Here is a 20,933-nt window from a genome sequence, read left to right on the forward strand (position 1 = left end):
TTATTTTTATTATTATTATTATTATTATTATTATTATTATTATTATTATTGACTGATAGGCTCTAGAGGGTATCAATTGATCACCACCATGTTTTGCCGCGTAGAAAGGTGATGTGGCAATTTCAACGATATGGATATTTAAAAAATGGTCTTCAGGTTGGCCACATATCAAATTGTAGTCTCAAGTACATACGTACCTCCCACATGTATTGACATATGAGAGAAAGAAATATGAAAAGGATCGTTGCTTGGTCACTTGGCCTGCATAAACAGTGAGAGCACGCAGGGCATCAACATGGATGCAATGTTTTATTTCACAGGGTGGGGTGGTAATTTCATGATCTTGCACAAAAGCCACTAAAACCCAGCTAGAAGGAGGTATCATAAACACCATCAACAACAATACTAACACTTTCTACTTATGAAGCTACTATCCCCTCAAGAAAAAGAGAAGGATAAAAAGGAAACTACCCTGTGGTGGTTGGTCTTAGAATTCATCTTTGAAAGCAAGCTGTCAAGGATTCTGTGTCCAATAAGTCTTTGTATGCATGTGGAGGCCAATACTGATCCAATCTGGAAGTCAAGGATGGGTTCAGGAGTGGTTCACAATATTTCATAACTTCGTATATTACAACAGAGGATGTTAGTTTCTTTAAAAACTTTATAAAAGGTGCAATTGTCATGGTACAAAAATTATAGATCATGCTGTTGTTTGAAAACACTTTGTGAGAATGTTTCTGATGTTCTTCTATTCTATGGGAATAGAAATAGAACAAAAACAAGTTTAGCATGTCCGATTCATTTTTGTAATCCCATATAATGAATCAATGTAAAAGAGTAGTTTGGAATATATTGCAAGAACACAAAAAAGGTGTTTTGTTTGTTCGTTTTTGCAACTTAGAGGAGCAAAGGGTATGTTATTCTTTTTGTGTTCCCGATAAAAACGCCCCAACGTTCTCACCTTCAAAAACACAAGTCACTTCCTCTCAAGATCCCATACTCTGTATATCAGGAAAACTCAGCTTTGTCACTTGTGCAAATCGTAAGAACTCAACTTCGTCCCCATAGCACAAATCAGATCCCGAATTCCTCTGTTTCTCTTCCCGCTGCTCACTCTTTTTCTGTCAAATTTTTCTGCAAATCTTCTCCTCTCATGCTCAACCCTTCCTTGAAACTTGGGTCGTCGACAATCGTCTTCTTCACTGCGAGTAGCAGCAAGTACGAACTCCTTCCCTCGTGCATTTACTCTCTCTCTCTCTCTCTCTCTCTCTCTCTCTCTCTCTCTCTCTCTCTCTCTCTCTCGCTTTCTTTTTGGAACTGAAAAGATTGAGAGCAGAAAAGGCCCACTTTTCCTCAAAGTGGCTTATCAAGCTTTAAGAATTTCCAAGTGGCCACTACGAATTCCAGTACAATAATTGTACCAATTGAGAAGAAACTATGTCAATTTGATTCAGTGCTAGTTTAAATTCACTGGATAAACAACAGTGGAACAAATTACTCAAAGTTGAAGGCTCAAAAACCCTCGGTGCCAGAATGCCCCATTTTTTCAACTCATTCCCCCTCCCGGCAGCCTCTTGCTCTCCCTCTTCCTCTCCCTCCCTTGAATCTAATCTCATCCATTGCAAACCTAGGGTATGGCTTGTTGAGAAATTTGGTTTCCATAAATTTGCACTTCACCTTCCCATTGATGATGAATCCAGTGTACGAAGTTTTCGAGAGACTCTTCTTTGAAGGTTAGTGTTGTGTGTGGCAAAGATGGGTGGTGGTGCTTCTTGTGAGCTTGGTTGCTCTCCCTAATCCTGATTTTGCAAATTTCCTCTCATTGGTGGGGAGCAGTGTGTATGTGTATTGTTGGGGTTTGTGTTGCCAGCTCTGTTCCAATCTAATAGTATTCAAGGATGAAATGGGTTACAGAGGATTGGTTTTGGATCCCATGTCCCTAATCGGTTCACTTCGACAATAGGGCCTTGATACCTATCCTTACGGTGACTTAAACTGTGAAGTTTAGTAGCAAAACCTTATGTGCCCTGTGAGAACCTACTTGAGTTGCAGAACTGGTTCCCTTCTACCACCATATGCAATTTCATAAATTAAATTTGACTTGCATAAAAACAATTGGAGCTTCAATGAATTTGCATTTATATTTTGTAGTGGGCAAGACTATGCAGAGCATACTTGGTGGAAGCAAGATGATTTTATAAGAGATACACACCTGGGATGGAGGAGTACCTGGCTAAGGCATGTATATAATTATTGATTTTATTGTTCAAAAGTGAATTTATATAAAGTATCTGTCAAACGTTGTTTCTGTTCTTTTCATGTTCTAAAGACATTTCTGGAATAGTTTTACTAAACGTTGTTTCTATTCCGCCACAACATGGAATCGAAAAAGAACACTTCTGTAAAAGAACACTCGCCAGGAATAGAAGTGTTATCAAATGGCCCCTAATTCACCTATTTTACAAGAACATCTACACCGTACAAACACTAAGCACTCGTGGACATTAATGAAAAAGAATAAGAGGGAAAAAAAGATAATAAATAAAGTATAATTAACACCTCCGAAAATCATGATAGTTCATCGAATGCTTGGGCCCCTCGAGCAACCTTAATGAAGACATCCTCCAAGGTGGTGTCAGCTAGACCCCACACTTGTATTGTGAACTTGCTCTTTGCATCCTCAACTGCATGGAAAACGTCTGCAATCTTGACTTCTTGTTTTGGAAGTTCAAACTTCTAGGTTCCAGATAAATGGTATATCTTGGCTGCGTTTGGAGATATATGGTGTACCATGACCTCCACCACCTCCTCCTCTTGATTTGAAGTTGTTGTCGTACACACATATGATCCGCCATATCTAGCCTTGAGCTGCCATTCACAACCAAGCAAATAAGTTTTTAAGCATTTGGTATTCAGTTGGATTAAAAAAGGCATCTTATTTGGTACTGACTTCTGGGTTCCAAGACCATATCTAATCCCACTAAGTAATTTCAGACAACCCAGACTGGGGAATTACAATGCTACAACAGACATTGATATATTCTGACTGCTGATATACATTTTTGTTTCTACGTAAGCAGAGGTCTAGCCATTCCAGGTAAGAGGTTCAGTGAGCACACACACTCATTGCTTGATTATACAGAGCTTTCTGTAGACTAAAATTATCTGATAAACTTTGGATGACCAACAACATATTCCACTTTTGATCGAAAAAGAGGGAGTCTAGGAGAGTGTCATAAAGTCATTGTGGAGAGATTCCACTTCTACATTAGTCCCAAGGCAGGACACTGCTATATCATCCACTCCACAGTGGCTGCTGAACCCTACTGTTGATGGTCCATTCTGCAACTTGACAGGGGGTAGGAAAGACAAGGCAACTATTTCTATCAAATTTAACCATGCTCCTCCGATATAAATCAGTATACATTAAACTTACCTGTTTTGGATTTCCTATGCACTGCAAACTGCCATCTACAAAGATTCCCAATCGATCACAAAGAACCTCCACCTCTTCCATTGAATGAGCTGAAACCATTCAGTAAACCTTTCTTGGTGAGGTTTTGTAGGGAAAGAAAAAAGAGGAAGAAGAAAAGGAAAATAAGAAAACCTAATGCCAACTCATCCTTATCTAACAATGAAACTGCAACTACAAAATTTGGGAAAGCCATATATATGCAAGCTAAAGAGACAGGCAGATGTGAAACCAATAAAGGACTGGTTATATCAAGTAATGCAAGTACCTTAAAAAGAAAATGAATACAAGGAATAAGCATATATTACAGGTTAGAATGATTGCCCTGTCTTTCTTTGCACGCTTGACAACATTCCACAAATTGTTTCTAGAAGCTGGATCTAATCCAGTACTAGGCTCATCCATATAGACAACCTAGCAAGATTTCCAAGAGATATAAAGTAAGCAGTACAGTAAGAAATCAAACATTCAAAAAGGGTCAACCGTGATGAGTTTTAAAAGTAGACTTACTTTAGGATCTCCAATCAGTGAAATGGCAACACTAAGCCTCCTCTTCATACCTCCACTGTATTTCCCAACCTTTTTATCAGCAACACCTCCATGAAATAGATTTACATTCCTAAGAGATTCTTCCACGGCCTGAAGAATGGACAAAAGACAACATTAACATTGACCAACTGATAGATAATGCTCTCTTTTGAACTGCAGTATTTTATCCATCTACTTGCAAAAGTCATATTTATCATCTTCCTATTTACAATAATATTTTAGCTAATAAATAAAGATTTATTAAGTGAGGGAGAGAGAAAGAAACAATTTAATGGTTTGCAAATTAGAAACTGTATTATTTTTCTTTCTAAATTAATCTATAGTTTGAAAGCTGTTTTTCTCCAACATGCATTTCAATGAAGAATTATCAGGACAACTGGGTGGATGAAAAGGTGCATGCTGAAAACAATTATTGGATTGTCTCAACAAGATCACCAAATCTTAACCTGACTCAATGGTTGTCTGATCAATTTATGTTCTTTAATGTCCAAAAACAGCATGCTTCATAAGCAATAAAATTATCCAGTTTCGGATATGCAATCCAATCTCTTGAATACATGTCTCATAATCTAGGTAATTCTATATTCACAGTGAAAACAGCACATATGTGCTATTATTGTGCATTATTTTCACTAGCTTGAAATAGAAAAATATTTTATGCTTTGATCTGTCAGATTATAAGAAAAATTCCCAATCCATCTTGTTCTTTCCTTAAATTTTAAAACCATATAGAGGGACTATAATAAACTCTTCAAAGATGCATTGATCATTATTTCAAAATGTAAATCATGACTAACAGACATAGTTTTTAAGGCGGTAAGGCGACGGAGGTGTTTGAGGGTCTTTCAGAGCGCCTTAGGGATAAGGCGGGCATAAAGCGTCGCCTTATCGACTAAAGCGTTCCTGTGTAATTTTTTTATAAAACCAATCTATTTGGCTTAAATCCTAGTTGAATCCTATTACTCATATGTTAAACAAATATTAAAGGTTCATATTCATACCAATGAAAACAAATCAATAAAGTAAATAAACTAAGTTCATCTTCATCGATCATCAATCATCAATCATCAATCATTAATCATCATAACATATTAACATATAATATAAATACATAATTATGAAACAAAATTATAAATATAAAGAAAAGAAGACATAAAAAATACAAGTATTTATTATACTTACCTCTGTGATGCCAAAATAAGTGCTTAAGCCCTAAGGTCATCCACTATATTTCTACTCCTGTCAAAGAAGAATGAAGCTCACCACTGTTGGAGCCAAATAGTCGCCTAGATCAGTGGTTCTTCCTTGTTCCTTGATTAATTCTCAAAGCCCTTTCTTAAAACCCTTGACAAAATCCAAGCCCTGTTTGTGAATCATGTTTTTGTTTTGTTTGTTTTGGTTATTTTTGGTGGAGTAAAGCTGATCCCACACATCTCAAGTGTTAATAAAACCATACACCTACCAATAAAAAATTTATATTTGGAATCTTCATCAAGTAATTTTAAAATGTGTTTAAAAAAAAAAAAAAATAAGGCGCCACTTCACATAAGGCGGAGCATTGCCTTACCATCTCTAGACCGCATCAGCGCCAAACGCCTTAGCAGCGCCTTAAAAACTATAGTGTGGGGGGTTCCTTTTTTGAAAATGTTTTTTTTCTGGCTCTTTTTGTTATGCCTAGTAGTTTAAGAATGTACACCACTTACGTAAAACTTGTGTCTTTGTGGCTGCTGTACAGTATCTGTACAAATGGTTGCTTTTCTAAACCCAGCCCCTGCACTCATGTTTATCTGGGTTCAGGCTAAATCCAATCCGGGTTATGGTATTCTAGCTGATTTAAATTGAGTTAGGTCTGTGTTGGTTAATCAGTTGTCACCCCCAGTCTTAAACACCTTGACTGGTCCCGTTGCCAGCTCTAACTGGGACCATGTACCCTTTGGGTGACCTCTTCTTTCCTCTCTATTCTCTAATGGGCATAAGGTCTTAGATCTTGGGATTGACCGCATTGGGCACTGACAATCCTGAGAAGAATTGGTCAAAGTTGACATTTCAATGTCAGGTTATGATTGTCCTATTGGCCAGGATCAGGTTTCTCAGCATTCACCAGTTGCGAGAGAAATCAGGGGATTGCAACTGAACTATATTCTTTGATGTATTCATTTTTTGCTTTTACTGTTTAATCATTTTTCTCTTTACCTTTTTTTTTTGGGGGGAGGGGTGTTGGTGGCAGAGGGATTTGCTGAGCCTTCTCTCTATCATGAGGATGGCTATCATTGACCAAGTGGCCTGTCTTTCGGGCTATCACACTGATGCAAATAATGTAGGCTGTAAAGATTTATGTCGTTGAGTTAATTTTTGTAATTTTTATTTCAGTTAGATAATGTTAGTTGTCATATGAGTCAGTAGGAGTTTGAGTGAAACTAGAAGTCTATTTTCAGTTTTTGTTTTAGACTCCAATTAGGAGACTTTATTTTCTTCTTTAAATACAGCTTGTAATCAACACTAGGTTAGATTTTTTAAATAGAATAAAATTTGAGTTTACCTTGAGCCTTGCAACTGTTCCTTCATTCAATCTTTTATTTTCTTACATCTTTTTACTCTCAGGTATATCCCTTCTCCCTCCTTCATTACTTACTGTTTTCTTCTCCTTTTTCTGCTGGTTTCTTTGTTCTTTTCTGTTGGGCGATATTACCAGGTTAGAAAGAAAGTCTTTCTGAACTATTAGCCCTAATCGATTAGTCCTAATATTTTGGGTGTTGAATCACCATCTTAGGGTGACTCAAGCCCTAGGTGCTTTTCCCTAGGATCATTCTCTACTGTGAGATTTTGCACCCCAACCAAGATTGAAACTGTATTCATCTCCAGGTTAGAGTTGTAGGAGTTATATCTCCCTTTTCACACATTATTTGGGTTGATTGACGGTTGCATTCAAGAGAGCTTGAAATTTTTACCATCCGCCTCAAATTCTCCGACCAGCCGTGCTTGCTGAAGGAGTATTCGACTTCTTCTCCTTCTGCTGGCTCTGTTTGTGGTTGAAGGTTGAAGACAACTTTCGTGGCTTTTGTTTTAAAAGCCTTTAACCCTGGATTTCCAAAACTGCCCTTTCCTTTCCCTTTTATTCTGTTTTGTTTTATGTTTGTTCCAACATTGTCCCCTCACAAGAAATACTGTTTCCCTTAATATCCCTACTCATTTAACTACCAACTTACCCTTTTAAGATTCTTTATTTATCAGATATTCAGATTGCCACTCCCCCTTTGTAAATTCTAAATATATTAACGGAACTGCCATTACGTCTCATATTTGAATTGTTTAATACTTGGGTGGGCCCCTAAGCGACCCAAATTGGGTTTTTGAACCCCTGGATTGCATCACACATTCAAAGTGGTCCAGGTCAATGCATGAGATGGCTTTGATTTGATCATTTTGCTGGTTTTATTTCTATCATGGATCCAAAGCCTTACGTTGTTTGGTTTGTGCTGCTGCATTTGTAATGAAATAATTAATTCTGTTGTAAGCTTTCTATTGCAGAATATAAGATCTTTAGTTGGATTATGCATTGCGGATATATAATTAATTGTTCTCTTTTCTTCACCAGATCATGACAAAGAAAATCACGAGGATTCTTCTCAAAAACCTCAGTCCCATGGTTTTGACCAAGATGCTGAAAATAAAGTCAAGAATGTGAAACAAGCATTGGCAAATGGGGAAGGATGCCGAGTATGTCTTGAATCTTGAGGTGCATTAGGGTGTTCAATGCATTTTATATCTTTTATTTACGTTTTGCTCACACTTTCTGCAGGTTTTTGGTGTTTTAGATGTTCAAAGGGTTGCTGGAAACTTTCATATTTCTGTTCATGGGTTAAACATATTTGTTGCTCAACAGGTCAGTTCTTGTAAGTAGGGTTTTATATTTCTGAGGTAATTTTTGGAAGGAATGCGGATTAAATTTATTTAGTGATTTGATGGGGCTTTTACTAAAGCCATATGAAAATTACTGTGGTGTAATTAAAAAACACTGAAATTGAAACCGGAATCAGTGAATAGTTTGGTTTCAGCTTTGACTGAAATCATGAATGTAATTGAGCTTTGATTCCTTGCTTGCATCCCTGCTATTTGTGTAAGTATGCTTTCTTATAATCTCTACAAATGTGACTGGTGAATGCGCATGGCAGCATATTGCTCGTCTGCTGTGGTGCACTCCAGAGTTTAGAATAGAATCCCGATGACCATAGAGGTAGGGACCACACTTAGGACCAGGATCCAAATTTGAAAATTTGAAGGAAAATCAGAACTGGATAAAATCCAGAACCTAATGCAATTTGGAAGAAAACCCTGTCATTGTGGTATTTATCAAGTACGACCTGAGAGCTGTATTTATTTGTAAATAGTTTACTGACTTCAGAAATTGGAAAGAAGAAGGGACAGTAAACTGAGACTCAGGAATTAAGAAGGGTTACTCGGTTAATGGAGTTGCCGAGGTCTGTTGAGCAGTCTAAATCGGGAAAATAATATTCTAATGAACTTTGAATGGTGCAATAATTCTGTTGCAGAGAATTCCCAGAAACACAGCAGATTTTGAACTTGCAATCTATAGAAGATCAACCTCAGGTCTGAATCCCGAAGCCAATCGATCTTAACAACGGAACCTAACTGCCAAGTCTGAGACGAAACTGATCAGTATCAATAGGAGAACGCGTAAGGAAGGTGGGTGAAAAATGGTCAGAATACTGGGTATCGGCCCTGGTGATAAAGAAGAAGAATAGAGGTGAAATGAGGAAGACATGAAAGAATTGAGAGATTGGAGAGAACACATTTGATAAGAAGACTCAGACTAGCTTTTAGAAGTAAGAGGGATAACCAGTTGCACGAGAGTGACTCAGCGGCATATGAAACTTAAAATTCTTCTATTTCTATCTATTTGCTGAACAATTTGTGGGTTTAAGTCGGAAAAAAGCCTCTACACAAAACGAGGGTAAGACGCGTACATTATGACCTGATCCCAGTGATGGAAATCTCTACTTTCTTCGGTAGGGACCACAAAAGAGCTCTATGTTTTCATCAATTTGTAGGCACACTCCCCAAACTCCATATATCCTCGATCCACTTCCCTGGATAGATGCGGCTCAGCAGCATATGAAACTTAAAATTCTTCTATTTCTATCTATTTGCTGAACAATTTGTGGGTTCAAGCCTCTTTGCAAATGGGGGTAAGGCTGGGTACATTATGACCCTCTCCAGACCCCACAATGGTGGGAGCCCCGTGCACTGGGTACACCCTTTTTTTGGCTGAACAATTTGCTAAACAAAATTGACTCAAAACTTGGGCTCCATAATAAATCTAAAACTGAAACAAAGATTAAAAATAAACTTGACTCTAGACTCTCACCAAACTCATATAGTCAGTCTCCTATGGTGATTCAAACACTGAAACATATACTTCAGATTAATTTATATATATATATATATATATAAAATACCACAATAAATAAATTAAATATCCTATCATGTGAACAGTATCTCATGAAAAGTACCACTGTTCACATGAGCAGTAACTCATAAACAATGCTTTCCTGAATTCTGTCCTTGGGGATTAAGTCTTAGACTTCCGTTCAAGTTTAGACTTTCCTTAATTCGTTACATTAATTTTTTTGTGCTTACCCATGCACTATAAATTGTAATGGACTGTTAGTCCCTTTTAATGTAGGAAAGGATTTGACAATCAAAACAGACCCAAGACTGCAGGAAAGTTAAACCAAAGAACAACCAATAACCACCCATAGTAGACAGCAACAACAGTCCAACTTAAACCAGTCAACAGTCCTTGAAAAACCAGAACTATCAGATCCAAAATCTGGAATTTCAGGTAGCAGAGTTTGCACCAAAAAATAGAATTTCAGCAACAGAAATAGAGTATTGAATAAGGTCCAATTAGAATCAAAACATCACAGGAATAGAGAACCAAATCAGAACTTGATTCTGACAGCAGGTTCTGAGATCTGGCAGTAATTTCTGGAACTTTAGTAGAGTATTATTAAGGAACTAATAACAAATCTAATTACTGATTAGAAGGTCCAGTTCAGTGGAGAATAAAAGCAGCAGTCAACTTCAACACAGATTAAAAAAAACAGAAATCAATTCTGGGCAGAGAACACTATCGGCCAGAATTGAAGAAAACTCAGAACCAGACAAACCCCTGGTCTGATCAGCACCAAACTTGGGTCGAGTCCTCCTCTGGTTGATCCTAACAATCGACCAGAATCATAAGGCCATCGGGTGGCCAGAACTCCCAACAGAATAGGTCGACAGAATAGGGAAAAACAGAGATTCAGAATCCAGAAAAATTCTGCAGAATGGTTCAGTTACTTACCTGTTCTGCTGGAGAAGATAATCCAATAAAGAAAATCAGAAAATAATAGCAATCCACTCGGACTTCTCACCGCAGAGTGTCGATTGGATCAAACACCAATCCCTAGGCCTTGATCAAACACAAGGAAAAGCCAGGGGTACCCAGCGGCAGCAACAAGAGAGTTGTTTTTCTTATTAGTCAAAATCGTGGCTCATTAAAAGAGCCATCATCTTTATTTATAATAATAGGGAGGGTTTACAAACAATAGTAACTCAGAGTTACTAAATCTGAGTTACTAAAAATTGATTACAAGAAGTTACTAAGAACTGGAAATTTGAATATAATGAAAATAGAAACTAGTCTTGACAGAAATTAGAAACTAACAATGGCTTGAAATTAGAAACTAATTTAGGACTTCAAAATAGAAACTAAATAACTAATTAGTAACCCCATCAGCAGCCCAAACCGTGGGCTGACTTGGACCAGATCTGGGTCGACCTAGTCATCCATTTGGGTCGACCTTGGTCTTGGTTCTCCTTGTGTAAACCCTTGTCGGTACTGCATCACCTTTCCCATGATTTAATGAAGAAAACAGCAGCTTGCTTTTTGCATTGTGATTGTCCTGAGAGAGGCCAGAGGTGAGAAGATGCCTTGGGTGAGAGACCCATTATCCCTTTTATTTCCCTTCCCTTCTTCTCCACTTCTTCCCTGTTCTATCTTTTCTTTTCTGTCCAACCGAGACCTCTTTTTGGGTAGCTAAATGCTCTCTGAAATCTACATCAAGGTCCATCGATTGGTTGTTGTTCAGTTGCTGATCTGAGGGGACAGAACAGAGCAGTTGAAGATTGAAGGTCCTATATCTCCCTGCCTGCTGAACCTTTGAAGCCCGTATTTTAGGGTTCCAACAGGCCCCCCTTAGACCCCATCAATCAGCAGATGAGCCTCAGCAGAGGCCTATTTCCTGAGATCCAAAAAATCTTCCTATTCTTGACCTAAATCAAGAATTGCTGCTGCTCCTCCTATACGCTTCAGATCAAGCTAAGAATCTGAGATCTGATCTCTGCTATATACAGCTACATTTGAATGGTAAACCCTGCCTGATTTATTTTGTATTATCTGAGTTATATATCATTTTATTTTCTGGGTTTCAATATCAGTTCTGGCCTGCGGCTAGGACATTTTAGTTGTTATTTGCAGTGTTAATAAGAGGGGTTATGTCCTACTGTTGTGGAGTATTCCTGAGGTTATAAGGGAGAAGGGACTGTTTTATGTATTATTGAGTTGCTGAAAGTTAGTTTTGGTCCTGAAGTCAGTAACTATTTGAGGGTGATTAGTGATCCTGTCTGGAGTTAGGATTTTTGTGTTCTAGCCTTACATTATTTGGTGAGATGCCTAGTCATGAGTGGACCTTTTATTTAGAAGTTTCTATTTTTTTTTTTTTTTTTTTAATTTATAGAAGTAGGATCTGCCCTATATATGTAACTGAGACCTTAGAGTCTCTGGAGCAATTAGATGAATGAAAAGCATGGTTGCTGTGAGATACAGTAAGGTGAGAGACCTATGAGAGGGTGAGAGGCCTAGGGAAGAGTGAGAGGCTCAACCCATTATATCGCCCTTCTTCTTCTTCCCCTTTTCCTTCTTCCTATTGATGCCCCATCTGAGTTTACCTACTGTGGCCATCTAAGACCAATTGAGACCTCTGTTTGGGTAGCTAAATACTCCCTGAGATCTCAATTAAAGTCCCTCAGTTGGTTTCTGTTCAGTTGTGCATCTGAAGACTTCAAATAAGGCCTGCAATACTGGTGATCTCCCATATCTCCCTGCCTGCTGAACCTTTGAAGCCCATCTCTTGGGGTTCATTAGCCTGTCCAGGGGCAACACTCGACTTGCCGTTCAGCCTCAGCAGAGGCCTATTTCCTGAGATCTGGAAGTCTCCCCAACTCTTGACCTAATTCAAGAATCTATCCATTTTCTGTTTCGGCCGTCAAGTCAAGCTGAGACTTTTAGATCTGACTTCTTATATGGGCTACTAACTTCAATGGTAATTTTTGAATTATTCCCTGTGTGATGCCTGAGTCTTGGGATTGATTTATTGTCTGAGATTCATCCTTATCTCTGGTCTGTGGCTAGAGGTTTTATTCTATTGTTTGCTGTACAGTTTAGTGGGATATATCTAACTGTTATTTGGTGTTACTGTGATTATAAGAGAGAGTTTTTTTATTATTGAGTTGCTGAAAGTCAGTCAGTATTATTGGCTGAGCCTGTGGTGCAACGGTTAAGTTGCACTATGAAACAGCCTCTCCTGGAGAGGGTAAGGCCATGTACATTTGTACCTCCCAGACCTTGCAGTAGCGGGAGCCTCATGCACTGGTTTGCTCTGTTTTTTGAAATTCTGTCTTATAACTATAGAGGTATAAAACTCATTAGTCATATTATGAAACGTTGGGAAAAGGATATTGAAGCACACCTAAGGAAGGAAACTAAGGTAATGGAGAACCAATTTGGTTTTATGCTAGGGAGATCCACGATAGAGGTTATTTACTTGCGAAGGCGGCTTATGGAAGTTTTTAGAGCTCACAAAAAGGACCTCCACATGGTCTTCATTGACTTAGAGAAAGCCTATAACAGAGTACCGAGGAAGCTCATTTGGAATGTCTTAGAGAAGAGAAGGGGTGTGAATAACTAAGTGGATATAATCAAGGACATGCATGAGGGAGTGGTGACGAGTGTCAAGATGATAGAGGGTAATAGTAACGAATTCTCAATTACTATTGGGCTACACTAAGGATTGGCTCTAAGTCCTTATTTGCTTGCACTCATAATAGATGATCTAACCAACCACTTACAAGACCTGATTCCATGGTGTATGCTATTCGCCAATGATATTGTTCTGATAGACGAAACAGTGGAAGGGATTAATACTAAACTGGAGCTATGGAGATCAAACTTGGAATCAAGAGGTTTTATGATAAGCAGAACGAAGACAAAGTATATGTTGTGCCCCTTCAGGCAGACTAGAGGAGGGGAAGGAGTGGTGAAGCTTGGGGAATGAGAGCTACAAAGTGACTGTTTTAAATACCTGGGGTCTATCTTTAACAAAGAGGATACAGAGGATGATGTTGCCCGCATAATTAAAGTAGGATGGATGAAATGGAGATTTGCGTCAGGAGTGCTATGTGATAAAAGAATGCCTGGTAAACTTAAGGGAACATTCTACAGGACAATGATACGACTAGCTAGGACATATGGAGTGGAGTGTTGGGTAGTCAAGAAGAGTGATTTGACTAAACTAAGTGCAGCTGAGATGAGAATGCTGAGAGGACTGTGCTGCAAGACCAGGAGGGACAATGTAATGAATGATTGTATTAGAAATGACTTGGGGGTTGCACCAATTCAGGACAAGCTCCATGAGAACCGGTTGAGGTGGTATGACCATGTGCAATACAGACCTGTAGATGCTCGATTCTTGTATGACCATGGTTAGAGTTTTGTGGAGGACAAAGACCCGGGTAGCCGACCCCATGTAAGAGATGTTCATGTGATGCATCTTTGATTTCTGTCTTATCTGCTTCTCTTAGTCCCTTTTTACTTCTTTTTCCTTATTTGGTTGCTTCCTTATTTTCCTTTTTTCATATCGGATCTATGTAGCCGACCGACCCATTTAGTTGGATAAGGTTATGTTTGTTGTTGTTGTTGTATTCTGATTTTAGTCCTAAAGTCAGTACCTTGTTGGGGTTGGTTAGTGATCTTATCTGGGGTTTGGGATGTTCCATACCTAGCCTTACATTGAGGGTAGAACTCCTAGGTAGGGATAATTCTTCAAAATATCAGCCTATTCTGATGGCTGGATGTGAAATTATTACAGAACTCCCATATTAGAAAGTAAAACCAGAATTAGTAACTGCAGTCTATAGCCTTAATCAGCCTGTGGATCAGGCTATATTCACCATCGAAGGAAGGCTGGAAGATCGACAACAAAAATACCAGAGATGGCATTGTGTCCAGATTGGGAAATATTGTGGCTTGAAGAATGCTACCACAGAACTCCAAAACCAGGGAATCTTGGAGCCTTCTAATTACCAGCTTCTTGAAGAAATAAATGGAACAGACCTTGGAGGATTAACAGCAACTCAAACATCACCAGGGTTTCAAAAAATTGTTGAATCGGATCGGGAGTCAGCCGATTGGTTGGGACCAACCCTGATTTTTCTGCCACTTCAAATCGGAGTTTCCTTCAAAGATTCCCTTGAATCTGTGGTTTTTCAGATCAAATAGCCGATTCTAGGGTTATTGGGACCAATTCTGCCCGATTCCGACTTGATCTCAATCAGATTTGGTCTCTACCATCACCGATACCAGTTTTTAAACCCTGAATTTCACACAACAATATCTCGTTTTTTCCCCCACAGCAGTACAGATTGCTGGTTTATAAAATACCTCAATAAAAATTAAAGGAGAGGGTAGGCACACCGCCTGTGTATGGTAAGCTTGTGGGTGGCACCAATTGGGTTGTGGGATGGGGCATCATACAAAAGGGCAGGGGGGTCATTTCAAAAGGGGAAGAGAGAGAGAGAGGCATAGTGGATGCTAACTTATGGTGCAGCGACAGTGTGACCAGGCTTTTCCAAAAATTAAATACCCTATCATGTGAACAGTACCACAAGAACACTTGTGAGCAGTACTTTTCGTGAGTCTGTTTTTGGGCCTTTTCTTCTTCATGCTTCTATCTACAGCACCCTAACCCTTCTGGAACTGATGACCAAATTCAGCGGTTCTCTTTGGCATGGGCTTCAAAACTGCGTCTTGTTTCTCCTGCCAGGCGAGTTCATCTGTTTCATGCCGCCTCTATGGAATTTTGTCCAAGGAATTGTTGTTTTTTATCATTCTTTTATTCTCAAGTCTGTTCCCCTAGGAATCTCATCTTTCTGACTCATGGTCTGACAAGCATGTCATACTCAACTTGACTGCTGAAAAAGTACAGAACTTTACTTTCCTTTGTTTTTTTTTTTTTTTTTTTTTTTTTTTTTTTTTTTTTTTTTTATTTTATTTTTTGATTTTTTTTTATTTTGGTGCTGTTATAATTATTGTGTTCTTATCTGCGTTTTTCCCCTTTCCAACTAGATGCTTTTCCCATGAAGTTATAGCAGTCTGAAACCGTAACCACTGAATCTAGAATTAAGTCTTAATGATTATGCTTACGGCTCAAATAGCTGAGAAATTTGGCAGTTGGGTCTCATATCAGCTGTCCGACTGAGACAGTTCCATATTCATCAGTTGGTGTTGAGTATGTGATTTCATAGGATGTTGACTAAACTTGCCTATGATGGCAGTCGGTGGCATCATTTATCCTAGCAGATTAAAGCAATTCTGTTGTTAGGTTGGATACTACATCACAATTCACATCATATGGCCTCCATGGTTACTGGTATCCCAAGACAACTGTTTTTCAACATTCCATTTTGGGCTTGTACAAATCATGATAGATGGAGTGTGAACCCTGGAATGGGTGGAAACAATATTTTCTTCTTTTCAGATCTTCAAAAAGAATCTGCCAAAAACAGATTTTTTTCCCTCAAACTTTGAGTTCTAGTTGCCCGTATCAGTCAACCATAAGCTGGGTTTAGCTCCAATGAATCAGCTCTGGAGGCATCGCAATGCTGAGTGACATTTCTGTACAGTTTTTCATGCTTCCAAGACTGTAAGAGCTTAACCCCCAAGGGGTAGCCGAGTTGGCAAGGGACTTTCGCCTCAGGTAGCGTGTAGTTGAGTTCGACTTCTCTTACCTCCTTGGGGCTTCTCACATGTGGGTGTTTAGTACTCTTCACTACTTTCGGTGAAAGCTGAATGATTCTCATTCAACCTTGGTATGACTCGGTCCATGCAGTTGTGGAGTTAATATGGGCCCACAGGAGTGCGTGACTAGTCAGGCCGAAGGCCTGGTTACCGGTCATTAGCCAAAAAAAAAAAAAATGAAAAAGAAAAAAGGACTGTAAGAGGTCATATTGCTGTTTCCATCCCTCAGGCAGGTCTTCATAATTTATGTGATTTATAGGAAGAATTATGAAAGTGAAAGCCAAAAGGTGACACCAAGACAACAAGGCCTAAAATCACCCACAGCAAGAGGCGCCAGGCTATACAAGCACTTGGTTGAAGTGGGGTGCTATTTTCATCAAAATACAGAACCTTCTGTCTGTACAATTTATCAATCAGAAGATGTAATCATTCAACATGATAGAATTTACTAGCAGTTTTTAGCTTGTAAGTTGCATGCATCAACTTCAAAGTTCCTAATGCATAAATGGCTGGGGATATTGCTTAGAGAAAGAAGGGAATGAAGACAGAAAAAAGCAAAATAGAAGTAAAAAGGAGGAAAGAGAGAAGTCAAAACAGGCCCAAGTTGGCAACACATATTTCTCAAGCAGATGAAAAATACCCACACTATTTTCCTTCTCAAAATGTTAAGGAACAGAGTGATTCTAGTCAACTGAATGGAACAGACATTAGAGTCTGCTCTGATCATATCTTCAACTGAATGGAACAACCATATGGGCTTCTCTATGGAGCGTATGATGTAGATCAATGGCAGGGATTTGCACAGATTATTGTCTTCATCAGACCAGCTTAGAAGGCCATCGATTAGCACTAATTTGGGTGATAACGACAGCTGCATGGGCCACAAAGCCAGCTTGGGTGGATGAAGAAACTGTGGAAGATCTATCAGATCTTGTGGGCCCCATTCTCTCCATAGCATGGTGATTATTCAGGGTATATTTCCAGCCTTGCATTGGAGTTAATAAGTGGAAGATTTTGGTAGGTTTTGTGGGTCTCAGCTAGCTGTTTCCTAGGAAAGTATTAGGGAGGTTATTTCTTTGCTTTGAGAACATTTTTTTTTGATAGCTATAGTGGGCCCCTTAGACAGCTTGCCTGGGACACAAGTCAAAGGTAGTTTCTGTTTCCATGGAAGATAATTTAGTTCCTATTTTTACGTAGGTATCTTATTTACTTTCTATTCTTGTTAGTTCCTATTTTGTAGTTATTAGCCCCCTTTACCATTCCCTTATTCTTCTTCCTCATTCTTCCCTGTTTTCTTCTTTATTTTTCTGTTTTATACTTCATTTTTTATTTTATTGTTCTGTGAGTTAACCTGCAACTGAGAGACAATCAAAGGTTTGAGCTTGCGGGGTGTCTCTTCAGTTCCTTTGTTTATTATTTTAAACTCCTCTATTATAGGCCTGCACTTCTTCTCTTCTAATGCATATAGATGCTCCAAATGGTACAGAATGCAAACACAACTGTTGTTATAGATAGATAAATATTTATACATGTTAAAAACAACAATATATGTCGAAAAAGGTATCTTACTTTAAAACATGTATAATAAAGCCCGGGGAGACTGCTTTTTTTCACCTGCAAACTTTCCTTCCTCCACCTGATAATATATTGCATCAGGCACTTGCATGGGCTGCTTCTTGCCTGAATGTAGGGCGCCCAAAAGCTGCTAAAGGTGAGTGCCTGAATAAAGTGTGACACCCAGCTGAAGTTCTTGAGCCAGGCCCTCTCCTCCCAGAACCTGAAATGAATTCCGTGCTTACCTTCAACAGTAATTATATCCTTTAGGAACTTGTCAATTTGGTTTCTAGTTAGGCCATCCTTCTGATTTATGACAAACAAACTTTAATCTCTTCAGACCTTTTTACTTTTCCTAGCAAGAGTGTTCTTTTCAATGAGATCCTATGTGCTTAGTTTACCTCTTTTTTTTTTTTTCCCTCTTGAAACAGATGAGCTAGTTGATGTCTATTTTGTACTAGGTAGTGGTAGTTTTCTTGCAAACATGAGATGTGGTCCGATTTACTGATAAATTTCATTGACCATGGATACAGTTCTAGCTATTCTGTGGCTTAATTGTTGCTGGTCAATCATGACAGTCGGGCCACCAACTCCTGGATAGTGTGCTCACATGTTGTATCGCCAATTATATGTACTGAGTTCTGTGTTGTGTGGGTATGTTGAGAAAAGTAAACTGAAATTTATGTAACTTCAATGAAAAATCTCACAAAATTAGCAAATTTTTGTTACTATATATATAATATATGATTTATTCAGCAATTTTACTCAAAGACGGTGCCTTCGGATTTACTTCAGACCCATGAAGTGGTAAATTTTTCTTATGAACAACTAAATATCCAGTAAATGTTGAAGGAAAATGCTCTCTTGAGTTTTCATTTATACGATGAACATTGATGAGTTCATTGAATCTATAGGCAGTATTCGCTTTCCTTACAAGATTATAGACTTTGCAAAAGCATCTCATATAGAATGTGATCAGCTGAAGTTTGTGTGCATGTCACATTTTACTTTGTTCTATGTTCATTTCACATTGATTTTTTTTGTCCCCCACCCCCTGCAGATCTTCGAGGGAGCAATTCATGTGAATGTGAGTCATGTCATTCATGATTTATCATTTGGGCCAAAGTATCCAGGAATTCATAACCCACTTGATGGAACAGAGAGGATTTTGCGGGGAACGAGTGGGACATTCAAATATTACATAAAGGTGTCGCTATTGTGCTTTTGCTTGATCTACCTACGTTTCTGACATTTAGCTGTTTTATTATATTGTTGGCTTTTTGTTTACATTTTATGTCTGTTGGAACCTCCATCTCCCAATTTCCCCTCTGAAAAGCCCAAATTTTAAAAGGGGGGGGGGTGGTTAAAGCATTATAGACACCTTACTCTCCATTATTGTCCATCCATTACTTATGATAAATTGCTTTTCAAAATTGGCCATGTTTACAATGTAATACTGATGGGTTTCTAGAAGCCTAAGATTACTACGTTCAGAAATCCAATGAAACCAGAATCCCAATGATAGGTTTAGAAACCAGATTATAAGAGAAATTTGATTAAAAAAAAAAAAAAAAACCCAATGGGCTTAAAATTCTGATCAAAGGTCAAAAGTATGGCAAAAAATAACTCCTCAAAAGACGAGTCTAATCCAGAGATATCGGAATCCTACTTAGGAGTAGGATTTATGAAAACAGAATTCAGGAGTGGCTATCGATGGTGGATCTTATGGAGTTTAAACCAGCAATTAAAGAATATCAAAACACCAGCATATTTTGAAAACCGTGGGGGTGTTTAAAATGCTATCCGATTACCAAATATGAAACCAGATTTGGAATCACAGATGGAAACAGTGGAGAAATTGAAATTTCAGGAAGAAGGGTATGCACAAGAATAGTATAGGAACCAAAATACTAACCTGATTTGAAGGTGAACAAGATGAAGAAGAATGGAAGAAAAGTAGAGGGATCTGGACCAAGCATCTTACCTTGAACTTGAGTGAAATCCCATCAGCCCTGACCTTAGCATCGCACCAAGGGTTGCTACTGCATCTCATGAAAGCTATTCTGAACCACACTGAACATAAGAGAAAGGCCAAGCTTAATTGACATTAAATAGTTAGAATGTAGGGATTGCGATATAACAAGAGAGCAAAAGAGAAAAAGGGGAGATGAGAGTAGAAGGTTGAAGGAGAAGAAGGAGAAGAGAAGAACAAGAGAAATGATGGTGGGAAGTTGTGTAAGAGAATATTCTGTCCCACACCTATATTGCTTCACTAATATAATACAAGGAATTACATACACCTCTCTAGGGAGGTAGAAGGTAAAAAGGAGAAAAACAATATAAGACAACAAGTAAATAAACTAGTTCCTAAAGTACCATTAATACACAAACTTTGAACTCCCCTTCAAGCTGGAGAATAAATGCCATACATTCCTAGCTTGCAAAATAGGATATTTAACTGATGATGGATGAGCCCCTTAGTGAAGACGTGTGCCAACTGATCACCAATCCTCACAAAAGGAGTGCATATGTAGCTAGAGTCATTCTTCTCTTTGATGAAGTGTCTGTCCACTTGTATATGCTTTGTCCGATCATGTTGCATAGGATTGTGGGTTATACTTATGGCAGCTTTGTTGTCACAATAGAGACGCATGGGTGCCTTCGTATCAAACACTAACTCTTGGACTAGCCTTCTCAACCAAAGGAATTCACATACTCCATGAGCCATGGCTCTAAATTATGCCTTTGCGCTTCATCTAGCTATAACTGGCTGCTTTTTACTCCATGTAACTAGGTCACCACCTACAAATGTACAATACCCAGATGTAGATCGTTTGTCAAAAACTGAACCAACCAATTCAGAATTAGTGTTGCCTTCTATCATCAAATGTTTGTGCCTACTATATAGTAATCCTTTCCTTGGGGTGTGCTTCAAGTACCTGAGAATCATAGTTGTCAAGGCGGCAAGGCAATCCAAGGCAGTGGAGGGGTGCCTAAATGCTTACGCGACAAGGCACTTAAAGTGTTATCCTTTATTTTCCCTCTTTTCTAACATTATTTAGTATGCTATATTTATCCTATACCATAAAATTAGGGGTGTCAATTCCTAAACCAACCAGTAAAACCTGCCGGACCAAACCGATAACAACACGGACCGAACCAAACCGAAGCCTTATTGGTTCGGTTCGGTTTGGAGTATTGCAACCCCAAAACCAAACC

At 38.6% G+C, this 20,933-nt stretch overlaps 1 protein-coding gene, 1 long non-coding RNA gene and 1 pseudogene across 2 annotated transcripts in view; 2 read left to right on the top strand and 1 right to left on the bottom strand.

Annotated features, from left to right (window-relative positions):
* Positions 1–903: 903 nt before the first annotated feature.
* Positions 904–2,313, top strand: LOC122093579. The gene is made up of 2 exons (XR_006144495.1): positions 904–1,733; positions 2,152–2,313. It is a non-coding gene; the product is annotated as an uncharacterized LOC122093579 (long non-coding RNA).
* A 31-nt stretch (positions 2,314–2,344) lies between these two features.
* Positions 2,345–4,132, bottom strand: LOC122092896 (annotated as a pseudogene).
* A 3,484-nt stretch (positions 4,133–7,616) lies between these two features.
* LOC122094112 (endoplasmic reticulum-Golgi intermediate compartment protein 3-like) overlaps positions 7,617–20,933 on the top strand; it is a gene marked incomplete at its 5' end in the record, with an annotated part of 35,903 nt that continues 22,586 nt past the window's right edge. Inside the window, 3 exon segments of the mRNA XM_042664789.1 lie at positions 7,617–7,738; positions 7,821–7,904; positions 18,775–18,921. Coding sequence (XP_042520723.1) covers positions 7,617–7,738; positions 7,821–7,904; positions 18,775–18,921 — 353 coding nt within the window.

Source organism: Macadamia integrifolia, chromosome 11 (assembly GCF_013358625.1).
Source record: "Macadamia integrifolia cultivar HAES 741 chromosome 11, SCU_Mint_v3, whole genome shotgun sequence".
NCBI lineage: Eukaryota > Viridiplantae > Streptophyta > Magnoliopsida > Proteales > Proteaceae > Macadamia > Macadamia integrifolia.